Below are 17,197 nucleotides of genomic sequence, written 5' to 3'. Positions count from 1 at the left end.
ATCATAATACATTGAGGAAAATATGTGTTGGCATCCATGTTTGATGAGATAGACAAAGGACATTCTCGCTGAGTGCACGACATTGCAATTGAGTTATACATCGTCATAGATGTGTCCCGATTCGATCACATGTGCGTAATATTATCGTCGCATATAAAGTTACACTAATGATACATCTCTATTTGTTATTGGTTCACAATACAACCAACGAAATCACTGATAAGAGATTATTAGATCTTGCATATGACCTTATCGTAGTGTGACAACATGACAAATATTTGATGTAGTCGTTTATACATTTTATACGAGTTTCTGGTGTGAAGAGAAAAAAACAAATAACTATGGTGTCGCTGTTAAAGGAAAGACACGCAGACAGTGAGATTTTTTATTATGATGTAGTTAAAGAAGTCATTCAATTATTGTATCCAAGTAATATCAGCTACATTGTTCACTTGCTCAACTGTTTATGGTTTGATCTTGTTTCGAATTGAGAAACTCGAACACTCACGCCTTAAGATATCACTAGACTCAAATTAAAAAGATGATATTTAAAGTTTGATTCTTTTGTTTTGGCAGAACCAATTCATCAAGAGGAAAATATGTCAAATTTTTGTATTCATGGTGGCACAAATAATGAAATGATTGTGTTGGAGGATACCATAGAGATGTTTTAAGAGGTTGCTCATGGTTTGGATGAGGATGATGAAGAGAGTGAAGAAGAAATTTTAGGTTCATCTTCGACAACGAGTTCTTCTGATGAAACTTAATAACATAGCTACACAAAATTTAAATTATTTGTTACTAATGCTAATTTATGTTTTTTTCTTTTATTGTTTTATGGCATAATTATTTACTCTCACATTTATTGTTTTAGATATAGCCGTGAACAAAGACCTCAAGAACTCCCATTTTTCTATGCCTTGGGTTCAATGACGACGACCTCCTCCATCAATTCAATGACGACAGTATCATGATGTACAAAGACCTCCAAAACTCTCATCGTTCTCCTCTTGCATTGGGTTTGGTTCGGTGACGAAAGAATCACGACGACAATGACAGAAGTGCACACGGAAGTGAGTATTTAATAAAATCAAATTTGAAAATGTGAGACATGTAAATTATAACATTTCTAGTGCTATAATGTAAAAATTCTCAAATAAATATTAAAACTTAAAGTTGAGATATAAAATAAATAAGAACAGTTGGAATTTTAATCGAGCAATTCGTCTTTTTTTTAGTACTTAAAACGTACATCTCCATTTCCTCCGGCGAGCTTACTTCAACGGAGGCCTGCGGATGAACTGCAGGCTGCAGCTTCGCCCTAATGGTATGCGATCATTCCAAATCAATAGCTTTTCCAATCATTAACCAACTCTTAGCTCCGAAATGTCGGCACGCCCCTTTACCTGCCTAACCATAGCCATAAAGGATCCTCTTTCCTCATCCTTCTAAAACTTTTTTAGTCCTTTTCTGATTCTTGTTGCAGATCTTCTATACTCTTTTTCATTTTTTACACGAATTTCAAGTGAGATATGTAAAACCCGCTTGTTATTTAAAAACCCCTTTTTCTTAATCATCTACTTTTCTTGTTCATTTGCCTCATTTTATACTGGAATTACTGTATGTGTTTCTGCCCCAGATTATTAAAGTAGTTGGATTTTTGTTTAAATTTAGGCAAACAACCTTCGTTTGTACTTGACATGCATCCGAAACACTCTTGAAGCTGCAATGTGCTTGCAGGTACGCAAATTTTGCTTAATGATTATACTGTGATGGGGCAGGAAACTTTATTTTTTGGGGTAAACTGGGATTTAGAATGAGATATAGAAATCTATTGCATTTTCTGAAGCTGAACAAAAGTAGGCTCCTGCATGAAAAGTTTTAGTGCTTATCTTTTGCTGCTTTTAAGATACTTCAGAAGTAATGAATAATCACTAAACTGTGGTTCCAGAACCCATTCCCGTTGTTCCTTTGACATGACATGTTCGGAGTTGCATATAAATTTTCACACAAGCAAGCTTAGGCAACCCCAATCTTTTTTAGGTTTGGCTTGCTGGCAAACAATTAAACCTTTGGTATTTGGCCTGTTTGCTTATTGACTTGATTGTGAGCACTTCGAGTGCATCTAGGCCAATTTGAATTTTTTATATGTTTGGGGACACACAACACCCGCAAACATGCAATTGGGAATGGTTTGATAAAAATTCCGAATCAGATGGTCTCATTATCTTTGCTTTTATAATTCAAAAACATGACCAATAAGACCTCTAGTAGTTAGAAAAATTCCCAATGGGCTTCCTTAATATGAAGGCATCTTGTGGTAGTTAGTAATTGATTTACCCTTCTTTGATTAGAGAATTTCTTACACTATGTGAGCTTCCGTCTCCTTGCAATGATGGTTCCATGGCCACAATGAATCCCCTTGAAAAACACAATAACAACAACAAATCCCACAAAGTGGGGTAGGCTACATGAATCCTTTTTCACCATTGTGTCCTATTGAGTGTCATATTTTCATTTAATTATGATGAGTTAAGATCATTTTGTATACGATATGCCTAAATATTTTAGTTCTACCTCTACCTTTCTTAACATAAGTCAAAATTAAAACATCTACCTTCCTAACTGGGTCGTCAGATGGTCGATTTTTAATGTGGCCAAACCATGTAAGATGACTCTCTCCAATCTTGTCTGCCACTGGAGCTACACTAACCCTTTCACATATATATTCATTTCACATTTTGTCTCTATGTGTAAGTCTCTATGTGTAAATATGTGTAAAGCCACTCATCCACTTAAGCATTCTCATCTAGGTAACATTCAACTTAGTTTATGCTTCTTTTTTAAGACAGACATTCTGCGCCATAAAACATTGCAAGTTTCACCACCATCTTGTAAAATTTTCTTTCAAGTCTAAGTGATATTTTTCTATCACACCATAGGGCTGTTGCATTCTCCCACTTCAACCAACCAACTTGAATTCTACTAATAACATCCCCATTCATATCACTATCACTTTGAACAATAAACCCAAGATAGCTAAAACATTCACTCTTTTTAATGACTTGATCACCCATTGCTATAACCCCACCACTAGATCTACTACTACTAAAATTACATTTCATGTATTCAATTTTAGGTCTACTCAAACAAAAGCCTTTAGACTCTAAAGTTGATCTCCATAATTCAAGCTTTTTCTGAATTCTTTCTCTAGTCTTATCTGGATACCATCAACGAATAACACACACTAAAGTACATCCTCCTGTAAATATCTTGTAAGAACATCCATAACTAACAAAAAAATATGGGCTTAAAGCCGACCCCTAACGTAATCCAACAGAAACAGGAAAATACTTGGTCCATCCTTCTTCTGTTCGAACACAAGTAAGAGATCTAGTATACATATATTAATGACTTGATTATAAGTTACATTAACATTTTTCTTTTCTAGAACTCTCCAAATGAATCCCTTTAAAGCCTACCAAAAAAAGTGTCTGGCTCATTTATAGGCCTTGTTTAATTTATTTTTATTGAAATAGGGTTTGTTAACCTCTATAAGTGTGCTTGACAAAGTCAAAACATGTTCCTCTGTATCAGACATTCAGAGAGGGGCTTCTAGAAATGCCCATACTTCCTAACTTTCTCTTTAAATAAATATACAATTTACTTTTGTTTTACCATGTCATAATCTTTTACTCTTCCTTCTAGTAGAATTAAAAAACTTGAAAGTAGCTAAAAATATATGATTTTAGATGTCAATCCAGGTCAATGACGCTTTCGCTTTCATTTTTGCTGATAAAGTTTGGTTCTAACAGCAGTTTTCTATTAGACTATGTTTGTCAAAATTTTTACTTGATCACATAACTAATATCTTCTTCTGTCGTAGAATATTTGAAATTAGAAGTGACTACTTGGCTGTTTGTGATTTTATTTGTAGAATTTTCCTTGCCAAGAAGTTGAAAGGCATAACAAACCTGAAGTCGAGCTGAAGTAAGTTTTGGGTTTTAAATTTTATTAGACAAAGCAAAATGTTGTTGCTGTTGTCTTTTTCAAGCATATTCAGTCTTTCATTCTGGTTATATATGGTTAAATTGGACGCATAACATTTGTTCAAGCGTTTATTCTTAAAATATTTGAATGATTTACTAAATTTAACACCTCAATGCTCACCAGACATTGCATTGGCAGGGAATCCACACACCAGGCACAACCCTTTTCTCCTCCACCTACTAAATTTAGTTAAAATTTTTTAATATGTGAGCAGACTTGCATGCTTTCATTAAATCATATTGCAAAGATTGTGTTAATGTGCAAAAAACTGATGTTAACTGTGGTTTTCTAGTAGTTTCGATACTGGGTTATCCTTGTTCTTTTGTTAACCGGCTTCCAGTTACTGTGATTGGATCTGATAAGATCATGTAATATGGGAAGCCCAATGCTAGCAGAATATAGTTTATCGATTAACTTTAATTAATGTAGGGGTAGACCTTCTTGCCTTCATTAAATCATATTGCAAATAATGTACTAATTTGCAGAAAACTGATATTAGCCGATGTTTTGTAGTAGATTTAATTTTTAGGTTTCCTAATTTTTTGTTAATCAGCATCCAGTCACAACTATTGGATCTGCTATGGTTATTTTATTACTTTTTAATATTCAATCTGCAAATATGATCTTCAGTTGTTCAATTTGTTCTTCATTTTATAATTCTCAGGACTAGCACGGAGTTATTGTTGAATCCGGTAAGTAACTTTCTCACTCTTATGTATGTACCTCATCTGTATTTTGTGTTTGTTTCATCTGGGTTTTATGTGAGATGTATATTTTTATGCTTCATCTATAAATTGTTACGAACTTATTTTGATAGGAAACATATTTTAGGCTTTCAGCTGTGAAGAATAGCAAATTGCTTTAACTTAGAAGTGTCATCTTTTTCTCATTTTAGAAATATTAGAAACTTCCTCATTCTCAATTTATTTTCTTAGGAAGTTGACCCCATAACAACAATCCTTAAGAAAGTACTCCTTTTTCTAGTAAGCCCTGTTAGTTCAAAATCAGAGGCACATTAGAAAAAACTAAAAAAAAAATCAGAGGCACATTGTGTAAATTGAGATAGTTTAATACTTTCTCTTGTTTAAAACGAATTAACCTTATTAAGTTTGTAAGGAATATTTCTGTTATATTTTTTAACAGATAGTTGCTCTCTTTTGAAGTTGGCCATTTAAGAGTTTTTTTGTTGAATGTTAATGCGCAAAACCTAATTTCTTCAGGGTGCATGAGTTAAAAGATGATAGAAGGACAATAAGGTTTTATTATTTCGTCGCAAATAAAGAGTTTACTGTTTATTTAGCTATTTGGTAGTTTATGTCCCTATATTTACTCCTTACGTCAGACTTTAGGTATTCTAAATTGTCCACTTATTTTTTTTTTGGTACATTTTCAAGTGAACTAAATTTTCAGATTTTTCTTGGAAAAGTTTGTTGGTTTAAATGATATTGGCTAATCAATATATATGATGAAAAATCTGGCAAAATGTTTATCTTATTAGGGATAACTTCTTTTTTGCTTCTGGATACTCAAAGGTTTTATAATTCAGAACTAGTTTCCATTTATTAGTAGAGCTGTTTCCAATAATGCAATTTTGCTTTCTGTACTGAGGATCCATGTTAAATTATTGAACACCAGGATTATCATAAATCTTCATCAAAGTTGGTTTAGCTGAGGTTTCATTTATTTATTTTTAATTTTATTCTCATAATTTCATGATCGTGATTCATTGCTTTGGGGCTTTTTTGAGATCCCAATAGCCAGATTATGGAATTACATGATCATTTACAAATTGCATACCTTCCGCATCTAACAGGTGTTGATCTGTCGAAACGAAGCAGAAAAATGCTTGATAGAGACATCAATCAACTCTATCCGTGTAAGCGTGAAGGTAATGGAAAAGTTTGTGTTATTTCAATTTAAGTACAAATCTAGCACAGAAGTTTGTTTGTTTCTAAGGTTAGTCATGGCTTAAATTTTGCAACGATTACCAAAGACAATTTGGACATTCACAACAAGAAGTAAAAGATTGTATCTATTAGAGGAGGAGAGAAATTTAGCATTGAAGAATATGTTTCATATCTCTTGCAACACTCAACTAGAACAAATGGAAAACGAGGATTCATAAAGCCCATTCTAAGTAGTTTGGATAAGATAAATGATGATGATGACTAAAATCTTCATAATAGTTGTGAAAATATGAGAATATTTGGCTTTTTTTATATTTACCTTTGTTATGTGGGCTGGCCACCATCTTCAAATTTTGAAAAATTTGATCGGGATATCTTAGAAAAATTTTGAGGTTTATTCTCTTTCTATTTTATGATTTTACTATTTTTTATTCAGAATTATTTTCTCTCCAAATTTAGGTGAGATATGCTCAGTAAGGTTGCAAATATGGCGGGATTGATTTCCATATACATGTTTCCTATTTATGAATAATGATAGAAGCAAGTTTTCTCCTCAAGTAATTTTAACATGGTATCAGAGCCTAAACCCTAGTTTCTTGGTCGGAACTCTTTCAACAGCCGCCAGATTGCAAGATGCCGGAAATTTCCTCCATCATGCCTGTTCCCTATAGCCAACACTCTTTCCGTTGGTTGCAGGCCCTCTCCGAAACCTCCAAAAACTGTCGGAACCCCTGCATGCGACTAGAAAGCTTCTATTTTCTGTCCTCTTCCCTGCAGCCAACACTCTTTTTGCAGGTTGCAAGACTTTAAAACCTCCAACAACTGCTGGAACCCTGAAGGTTGTTAAAAATCTCTTCCTTGCAGCCAATCCTCTTCCCTGTAGCTTGCACTCTCTCTGCAAATTGCGGGCCCTCTACGGAATCTTTCCATACATATCATATGTAACACCCAAGTATTGTATATATGAGAATTAACCACAATGCTCAAGCATATATTTTATCAATGAGTGCTTTAATATTTATATTAAGACGTATTTTTATATTATTCTGACTGTTTAAGTATTTTAAATGTAATTGGTTAATAAAAAATAAATAAATACTAGAAAAAAAAAAGAAATATTTTATCTGTAAACTTTGAACAATTTTTTGGACTTCGTTATAAGTCCGATTTATAAATCATCTTCACGAAAGTATAAAAATAATAAACTTTAATTACTATGATTTTTCTATTTTTTATGATAAATATAAATATGAAAATAAAATGTTAATGATATGATTGTAACTCCTAAAGAAATATACATGTGCAGACATACATTTATTTTTGGAGTTGTTTGATATTCATTTTGCAAATCATTTTCGCCGGAGTATCCTAAATATATAAACTACTTTATGACTATTTTTTCATAATTTTTGCAGTTTTAGATTTCAAGATATAAAAAATTTTATGTGAAATTTGCAATTGAAACCACACAAAACAGTTATGTTATGCTATTGTCGTATGGGTTATCCTAACTTTAATTATATTGTTAAGTTATATAAAAAATTATTTCTTTATAAAATACTTAAAGTTTTTATCAATGTGAGATTTGTCAACTTGCTAAACACATTAGAAATAGTTATCCTATGACTCAGTATAAACTCTCACACTCTTTTTCAATTATCCAAAATGATATTTGAGGACTTTCAAAGGTAAAAACCTTAAGTGATGCTAGATGGCTTGTCTCATTTAAGAAACCCTTGAGAATATCTGGTCTTTTCCATATTCACCTCTCATGTGGGTCGGCCACCACCTCTAAATCTTGGAGGATTTGATTGTGATATCTTAGGAAACCTTTGATTGATTTATTCCCTTCACATTTTATGTTTTTCCTATTTTTTATTAAGATTTATTCTTAATTTAGGTGAGATAAGTAAATTCAACAATAGTTTATGATATTGAAAAAGTATTGTCATTTATTACATCAAAATAAATTTAACTTAGAAAAATAGAATAGTTCTTTAAAATTTTAATCTTAAAAATATATATGTTTAAAAATATTTTTTTAGAAAGTTTTAATTCATTAATTTAGGACACTTACATCTCACACACGTCCTTTTTTAAATAATATTTAAATCAGATACTTTTATGTCGTGTCTGACACGTGTCGGAGTCGTATCAGTTTCTGTGTTTGATACATGTCTGACACTGCGCTGCTCCTTAATCATTAGTGTCTGTTCATCATAACTTAGAAGACTTATTTTTTAGCATGTATGATTCTAAATTTTATATAGTTTGAAATTTACTTGTTAGGTTATATGAACATATTTTTGAGTGAGGGTCGCCTCTTTGATTTTGTCTAGACCAACTAGCTAGTTTAGGAAGCGGATGGCTCATAATGGAATAGGTGGTTTGCTTTTACATTCAGGTACTTGTAATCATCATATTGGATAGGCTTAAAATTTAACAAAACAAGTTTGTGTTGATATGTGGATGATTTGCTTACAAGAAGGTAATCTCTTTTTCAATGAAGATAAGAGTAAGTTTGCATTGATATGTAGATGGATGCTGACGAGAAAGTGATATTGCATCTTGATAAAAAATAAAATGAATTGGTTGTTAGATAGAGCGGAATGAAATCCCGACTCATTCAGCCCACCAATAGCTTTTATGAAGAAGAAGGATGGGTAGTTGTAGGTGTAGGTTCCTAAGTAGAGGAAGCGAGAGAAGGTGCCTTTGGGAAACAAGGCATCATTGGGATAAGGGGTGGAGACCTAAATGGGGGGCTCATCCAAAACCTTAAGTTTGAAATTCTCAAGTAGAATGAAGCCGAACTCTTAAACATCGAGGGGCCTTTTAGAGTAAAGGTGAAAATTTAATAGAAACTTTAAAGTTAAGTATTTTCGGGCTGGAGCACTCCCGGGATGGGTGACCTTCTGGGATGTTGCACCAAAAGGAAAAAAACCGTGAGACTATTAGACCAAAGTGGATAATGCCTTTATCGGTGAGTGCTCGAGCTGTCACAAATGGTATCAGACCATCACACCAACAAAAAGATAGGAATCAAGTGCCAACCTCTTGAACCTTGGATGGGACAAAGTGTTACATGGTGGGAGCCACCTCTTGAATTTGTATAGGCCACATCTAGAATCGTATCTGCCTTGCGGATGATTCTTGTGGAGTACTGTCAAGAACATCAAGTACTTATGTGGGGGAGATTATGAAACTCCTCAAGTAGAATGAACTGAACTCTTAAACATTGAAGCTCCTTTTGTTATAACAGTGAAATTTTAGTGAAAACTCCAAAGTTAAGCTTGCTCATGTTGGGGCACTCCTGGGATGGGTTACCTCCTGGGAAGTTATCCCAATAAGACAAAACTATGTGGCCATTAGACCAAAACGGACAACTTGATGTGTGAGGATATGGGCTGTCACATTAGGAGCAAATAAGATCGGAAAAACAGGTAAGGATTTGATGAAAAATGATGCCAAGCGAGCAACAGAATTTAAATTAGAAAGTAGAAAGTTAGAATGGCTGCTTGTGGAACCGTCCTAAGCAAAAGAAAGCGACTAAGTATGACATCGAATGTGCGAGGATAACAAAAATCAAAAGGTGGTGGGGAAACAAGAGATGGCAACATGATAACCTTAGGTGTAAGTGAAACTGATGTCTAATGTCCTATTTGTGTCCGAGTGCATGATGATTTAGGATTTGATTGCATGAGGTGTTGAAATTAGGGATCGGGAAAGCATGCATGGCTCTTGCGGCCAAAGCCGTGTGCGCACCTATGACAGCGTGAATGTTTGAGAATGAGAGCTACAAACATGAGTGAGTGAGCTCGATCGTGTTCAGTAAGGTGGCCAGACATAAGTGGTATATGAAAATTGAAAAAAAAAAAATACCGATGCATAAGCAAAATAAAAACTAGCACCTTTCACTGCCTATTTGCTTATCATATCTCAGAAACAGCAATCTTACCTTCATAACTAAAATATTCAGGGTTGATGATTGTTATAAGCTTCACTATCAACATGCAATATCTTATACAAATTACCAATGAGGATTTTTCTTCTAATTTTAAATGTGAAATGATGCCTTTCTAAAGATACCCCATTCTATGGAAAAAATTGTCATTAGTATTTTGGCTGCTCTTTCCAACTTTTTTTAGAGATTTTTTGCTCCTTTCCTGTGTACCTAATGACAAATTAGAGTTTCTGTCTATATTTTATTAATTTCTGTTGTTGACTATGAAGTATGAGTGGTTTATTGCCAATTTGCCATAGCGCCATATCCCTCAGTTTTAAACCAGAAAGGTTGAAATGGATCTTAGATTAATGACCATTATAAATCTGTGAATATCAATCACAACAAGAAAGTTCAGATCAAAGATGTCTGGAGGTTATGCAAAATGACGTTCTTAACTTGGTGAACATCAAATGCCACACAATAAGAATGGATTTAAAGAAGTTTTTATACATTCCATACAAAATGGCTGAATGAACTCATACAGTCTGCAGCATTCTGTGGTTTTTTACTTTCACATTTATTTTTTCTTTCTAATGGCTTAAAATATAATATTTAACTTTTGATTGCTCTTTAATCCACCCTAATCACAGAGTAAACCAAAGAAAATACTAATAAAAAAACTAACATATGCAATGAGTAGTCATGAGAGTTTCCACAAGCTTTCTGAGTATAAAATTAGTTTTTGTCGTCATGTGGAATATAGTATGAATGTTTTCTTTCTACCGTGTAGGTGAAGCAAGCAGATGAGCTGGAGAACATACTTGCAAAAAAGTTTCTTAGATTTTTGTCAATGAGAGCAGAAGCATTCCAAGTTTTAAGGAGAAAACCAGTGCAGGTATCTCACAATGGAAAATACTTTCAAAACTTTTCAGGGAAAAAAAAGTCGTTTTGCTTATAGCTGATGCTTGAAAAAATGATTTTTCCTAGAAGCTGTTTGTCCCTAATGTGTTGCCAATCGGTGAAATTTATGAAAATGACTAATTCCTTCCAATTATTGCAAGGCTTAATGTTCCATCAGCATGATATTTGGTGATATTGCACAAGGACCTGGATCCAGACTTAAAACTTGAAACTCTTTTGACATTGCGTGTGTTTTAGTTGATTTGAAATCAATTTGCTTCTAGTCAAAGATGATTCGTTCAAAATTATTTTGATTCAACTTGAAGCCAAATCAATATATGATATATGCACATATATGTGTGTTTTGTGATTGTTTATACATTTAAAATATATATACGCATGATTACATATCACATTAATATAGTGTGTGTGTCTATAATTATAATAATAATAATAATTTTGGTAGCTAATCTTGAAATATTTTATAAAATTTGTTGACTTATTTGGAATTGTTAGTATCTACTCAAACATAGCTTTATGGAAAAAAAAAGAAAAAAAAAGGTTTTGGTTTGTTTGCTTGAACTGGATTCAACGTCTCCCTTAGTCATGGCAAGAATTATTAGTTTGGGATAATCTTGTTTTTGGTTCGAATTAGATGATAAGTTTGATTTGAATTTGGATTAGATAATATGATTCCAATTGCCCTGGTTACATTATTTCTGGAAATATTCATGCATGTTATAAAATCAATTTAATTAAAACATTGAAATTTACTGTTACTTAAAGCTTCTATTTAAATCTTTAATTTTGTTACAATTTTGTAATCTATATTGACATAACATTGCATTTTAGACTTCTTCCTATAGCTAGTCTGATAATTTGATGATAATGCACTCTGAGTAGAAGTCAAGGAAGAATCTTCTCAGGGAGGCCAACTTTCTAAATATTGATAGTAGTGAACACGTTTTTCCATAAATTATTAGCTCTGATTGGATGCTGGACATGGATGAATATTTCATATTAGGGAATATTTCCGAAGATGAAAAAGTATTTTTTTGATTAATTTTAAATTAATTAGATCTACTAAATGTATTCAAGAGGAGTTAATAATTAACAAAAAATTTATAAATTAATAATTAAGAAATTGCCTACAAATAAAGAACTACTAATAATTTTGAATAAATGAGGCAGAGAATGAAACAGAAATACTGTTTTTTTTATATAAAAAATCAACAATATCTTTGTTTCATACTTAGATCCCTAGTTTATGTTAAGACTCTTTTATTGTAATTTGAATATTTAAACGAATTTCAAAATCAACTTTGAAATTTGAAATCAGGGAAGCTAATTGAGTAATGCAAACTTAATTTTTAAGCAACTTAGAATTTTAATTTTCACATTAATGTAAAACCTCGTCGTATTGTTACACTAGAAATTACCACTTAAAAAGGTTTATTCTAAGCCATTTAAAAATTTACAATGGTGGTATTTTTTATGCATGGAAGATTTAGGTAGCATACATGTAAAAGGTAAAGTTTAGGTGGTAGATATGTAAATACATAGGAATTGTGTGGTATGTATGTAATAATATGCTTGATTTCAGCTCCGTTTGGGGCAACGACGCTGCTTGAAAATGCCAATCGGTGGTGTTTGGATATTCCGACGCAACTGCCTTTTACAAAAAGTCGAAGAAAACGCGGTTGCGGGCTTGACCCCACTACCCACGTTCCTTCGTATATCGTTGACAGGGCTGCCGCTCTCCTCATCGTGATTCGTTCTCCCCCGTGTCGTGCTCTAGAGGTGTGCTTCTCTCTCGCGATCCTCTCTCTTGCGATACAACTCTCCTCTCTTTTTCTCTCTCTCGCGATTCTCACGGATAGGGTTGCCTCTCTTGGTTAGCTCTCTTCTTCCTCTCCTTTTTCTACTATGAAACTCTTTGTGAGTGTGATGGGTCCTCTTCGTGCGGTGGTTTGTGAGTGTAGTAGTTTCTCTGTGTGGTGGTTCATTTGTGTTGTGGTTTCTCTGTGCGGTGGTTCCTCTGTGCTGTGGTTTCTCTGTGCGGTGGTTCCTCTGTGCCTCTGTGCTGTGGTTTTCCTCTGTGCTGTGGTTTCTCTGTGCGGTGGTTCCTCTGTGCTGTGGTTTATCTGTCTGGTGGTTCCTCTGTGCTGTGGTGCCTCTTCTTGTTGGGTAATCCTTACCTTAACTATGCCATTGTTTTTGTTTTTGGAAATGCGTATATGACAGAGAGTTTTATGGTTTCTTTTTTGAGATAGTTCCTCTTTGCGGTGTTTCTTCTTCATACTGGGTAATCTGCACCCTAAATTTTCTGTGGTTTTGATTTTGCAAAAGGCTTTATGCTCGAGAATTTGGTGGCTTCCTCTGTGTGGCGGTTCCCCTTCCTGTTGGTTAATGCCTATTGTGCTCGAGAATTTTGTGGCTTTTGATTTTGCAATTGCTTATGATTAATTGGTTTTCAGTTAATATCAGATTATAATTTTATGCTTGCTCTTTTACGTTTTTGATTGGTGAAATCAGTGCTGGTTTTGAATGCACATTGAATAGCTGGTAATCACGTGCAAAGGGGTGCCTTTCGGTTGATGGTGGATTATGTACATTTGGTTGATGTTGGTTTATGCTGTTTATGTGGTGGATGTGAGGTTAGATGTGTTTGTGTTGAAGGACGCAGATGTGGTGGTGAAGGGTGGTTGTTGCGTAGAGGTGGAATTGGTGGTGTTTGAGGTGTTTGTGTGGGTGAGGTGGATTTGTTTGGAGGTGGTGATTGGGTATCCATGTGGTTGTGGATGTGTTGGTGATGGTGGGTGTGTTTGTGTGTGGGGGAGGTGATGGGTATTTTCGGTGTGGTTGTGGGTGTTTTGGTGATGGTGGATGTGTTTTGAGGTGGTGATTTTGTGGTTGTGTATGTATTGGTTAGTGTGTTGGCGTGTGAAGTTGTTGGTGTGTAGAGGTAGTAGTGTTGTAGATTTGTTGTGTGTGTGAATGTGTTTGTAGTACTGTTGTGTTTGTGGAGGTTGGCAGTGATTATGTGTAGGTGGTGTGGAGGGGCAGTGGTGATGCTATTTTGGCATTCTTTTTCTCTTTGAGCTGTGTTAAATATTTTTTATGGGAAATGTTTATGTTGATTAGTTTATTTCAGGATAGTATACACAATGGTTAAGACCAAAGAGGTTGTTCATCTGCAATGTGAGATAAGGATACTAAAATGATATTTTGTGACCCATGCCTCGAGAAGGTCGAGAAGGGAAGTAGGCTGATAGCCTATTTCAACAAGGAGGGATAACAAAATATTATCAAAAAAATAAGTGAGATCATGTAGAGAGTACGATAGGATGTAGTTAAAAATAAGTGAGATCAATTGAAAATGGATTGAAAAATATAGAAGGAATTGAAGCAAGGAATCACGGGCTTGGGTTGAGATTCGATAAAGCCAACAATTGATATTTCGGTGGAGTGGTTGACTGAGAGACTGACAGTGAATATTTTTGAAACGTCCATTATTTTGTTCATTTTTTAAATTTTTTTTAAGTCCAACATGTCAATCGAATTTGTAGGTAGTGTCAGCCGATAAAAAATTTAAATGCAGTGACTTTGATTCTGAGCTGGAAGAGAAGTTAGATTGTATGTTTGGTGGTGTCGTGGTTACGAGCAACAATGCATGTGCCCCCAGTGAGGCTAGGTTTGGCGGCATCCTTGCAAATTTGGCCGCTGACCATACAGGTGTTTCTAATGAAGGCCTCAGCTCGAACCACAATGGAGTCGAATCCACTGGCCGATCAAAGCGACCTAAGATTGAGAAGAAGAAAAAAGAGGGAGCTGCTTTCATTAGAAGTCAGATAACACAATTGGTGGCTTCATGCATCAATGACCCTGACCCACCACAAACATCTGTTTAGAAGGTTATGCGAATTCTGGAGCCAATTCCAGAAGTTTATGAAAACATGTCACTGTATTTATTCTCTATGAAGTTGCTTGAAGATCCGACCTGAATAGAGTTTTTCATGACGATGACCGTTGACTGTAGGGTGGATTACCTACTTTACTTTCATGGGAACAGTGACGCTTGAGAGATACTTTTTTCACTAGATTCTTATGGAACATTTTATATTTATTATTTGTTTATTTACTTTGGACAATTTTCACTTTATACATATGGTTTTTCGTGCTGCTTTGGACATTTATGCTGCTTTGAAAATGTCACTTTTCTTGAGAGTTTTTCATTCGTCGTTATGTTTTTTATTTACTTCAGTAATGTTATTTTGATGTTGGTTTTATTCATAATATTATATGATTATAACTAAATTTTTTATGCTTATGTGTTAGCTACTTCAACACCGAAATACATCGATGGTAATAGAGAAAGGTGTAGAAGGAGATTTGTAGCCACCGTGTGTTTGGTGTACGAGTATTATAATTCGTACATATGAAACTCCCATTGCATGACATCCTCCTATGTTAGCGACAAATGAGTTGGGGAACGGCTTGCGGGCCAACCAACAAGGTTTAACTATATGCTCCGCATAACGCAGGTGGTATTCACAGACGGTTGGAGGAGCTTCATAGAAAACATGGATTTCATAGCTCCATCAGGACGATTTTATGAGATGGGTTAGCAATAGCCCTATATATATTATCGCAGAATGAATCAATGCGAGGAGCTATGAAACGATTTCAACATCCTTTCAAGACGATTTGCAGATACTTCTGAAGAGGGCTTAATGCACTTATCAATTTTTCACAAGTCATAAAGTCAACAAATCCTACATTCGAACGGACCTCCATGGAGGTTTCATATATGCTATACTTTCAAGCAATTTCTCCTATTTAGTACATGTAATTTTTATATGAATATAGTAATTACGAAACCTCTCGTTATCTTTCTAGAGTTGTATTGGAGTAATCGATCGAACACATGTCGATGCACATGTTCCAAACAATGAGAAAATTGCATTCATCGGTCGTTGTGAGTCACCGACGCAGAAATGCATAGCCGGTTGGGAGGGCAGTGCACATGACAGTTGAATTTTCAAATCTGCAACACGGAATAGGAAATACAATTTCTCACATCCTCCCACATGTTCGCTTGAGACTGAGCCGGTCACTTTTTTTCACTTTAACACTAATCATTCTATTCACATTATGTTAATATTATTTGGTCGATGTTGGGTATTCATTGTAGCGAGGGTATCTGAAGACTTATTTTGATATGAGATATCACATACCTGGCTTTAAGCGAGTCAATAATGTCACACGGGATAAAAAAAAATGTTCAACAAAAGGAACTCCTTACGCGGTGTCATTGAGAAGAATTATAGTGTTTGGAATAACAAAATGAGTTATACTTAGCGACATGTCAACTTATCTGTTTCCTAAACAGGTGTAGATTGTGATTGCCACGACGACTCCCTACAAGTATATTCGGTGGCATCCTTAATGCAACAATATCGATTTCTGTAGGGCAAATAAAAATCGCGTACATGTCTCTGTTGAGACATATGAGTATCAGCTTGGACAATCTTTGTCACAGACTCAAAACGGTGTTCCCGAGATCTGCACTCAAGATTGGGAATGTGCAAACAAGATGAAAGAATTGAGAGAATGAATTACAGATGCGATAGCTAGAGGTGATTGGAGGGAATGCTATTTTTTATTTGTGTTAATTATAATGATTGTTGAACACATTCATTATTTATTGTATCGATATTTTATACAGTTCGTGTATTATCTGTTTATTATACATTTGATATTTACTGTGGTTGTTTTTTTATGCAAATTGTATATGTTTTTTTTTTCCTTTTGCATTTTTTTCCTTTTTTTGTGTGGGTTTTGGAGGTCTATAATGAGACGTTTTACCCGATGAGTTCTTTGGATGATCTCTATGTCGCTATTGGTTGGTGTCACATGTGAAATATTAATGAAGACAACCAAGTTTCTTTCTTTTTTCGGTGCTATGGTTTTTAAGGTTCTTCTGGATGATTTTTTTCGGTGATATGCATATGTGGTACAAACCAGTTTGATATTATGTGAGTTAAAGACAACTAAGAATCATTTTTTTATAAGTTTTGCTATCTTTTTGTAGTGAAAAATTCGTTGGTTGACATACTGAGTTCTCTGAGACCTCTTAACTACATCAAATTTAACTAATTACTTTTGTTATTAATTTTTACTAGTGCTATGTCTAAGTTTGTGTTTTTAAGACTTCAATAAGGATGAGCTCGAGGATTTATGGTACCTTCGGAGGATTGCATTGCTACCGCGGATTTTAGTGTTTCCTGCTCCTTCGCGTCAACCACATAACTACGGGAGATAGTTTTACAGGTGCCAACTGAGAATCACAGAAAACTGTGACTATTTTTGGTGGGCGGATGAGCTGAAAAATTCC

At 34.5% G+C, this 17,197-nt stretch overlaps 1 protein-coding gene across 1 annotated transcript in view; it reads left to right on the top strand.

Annotated features, from left to right (window-relative positions):
- The first annotated feature begins 1,214 nt into the window (after positions 1–1,214).
- The window catches only part of LOC110024836 (actin-related protein 2/3 complex subunit 4), a 55,682-nt gene continuing 39,699 nt past the window's right edge, over positions 1,215–17,197 (top strand). The window contains exons 1-6 of the mRNA XM_020725007.1: positions 1,215–1,327; positions 1,675–1,740; positions 3,938–3,990; positions 4,715–4,742; positions 5,864–5,938; positions 10,691–10,795. Of these exons, the coding sequence (XP_020580666.1) occupies positions 1,325–1,327; positions 1,675–1,740; positions 3,938–3,990; positions 4,715–4,742; positions 5,864–5,938; positions 10,691–10,795 (330 nt within the window). The 5' untranslated portion in view covers positions 1,215–1,324. The remainder of the gene's footprint in view (positions 1,328–1,674; positions 1,741–3,937; positions 3,991–4,714; positions 4,743–5,863; positions 5,939–10,690; positions 10,796–17,197) is intronic.

This window comes from Phalaenopsis equestris, unplaced genomic scaffold, assembly GCF_001263595.1.
Source record: "Phalaenopsis equestris unplaced genomic scaffold, ASM126359v1 Scaffold000276, whole genome shotgun sequence".
Taxonomy (NCBI): Eukaryota; Viridiplantae; Streptophyta; class Magnoliopsida; order Asparagales; family Orchidaceae; genus Phalaenopsis; species Phalaenopsis equestris.
Note: the sequence above shows the minus strand (reverse complement) of the source record. Positions and strands in the feature narration are given on the sequence as shown.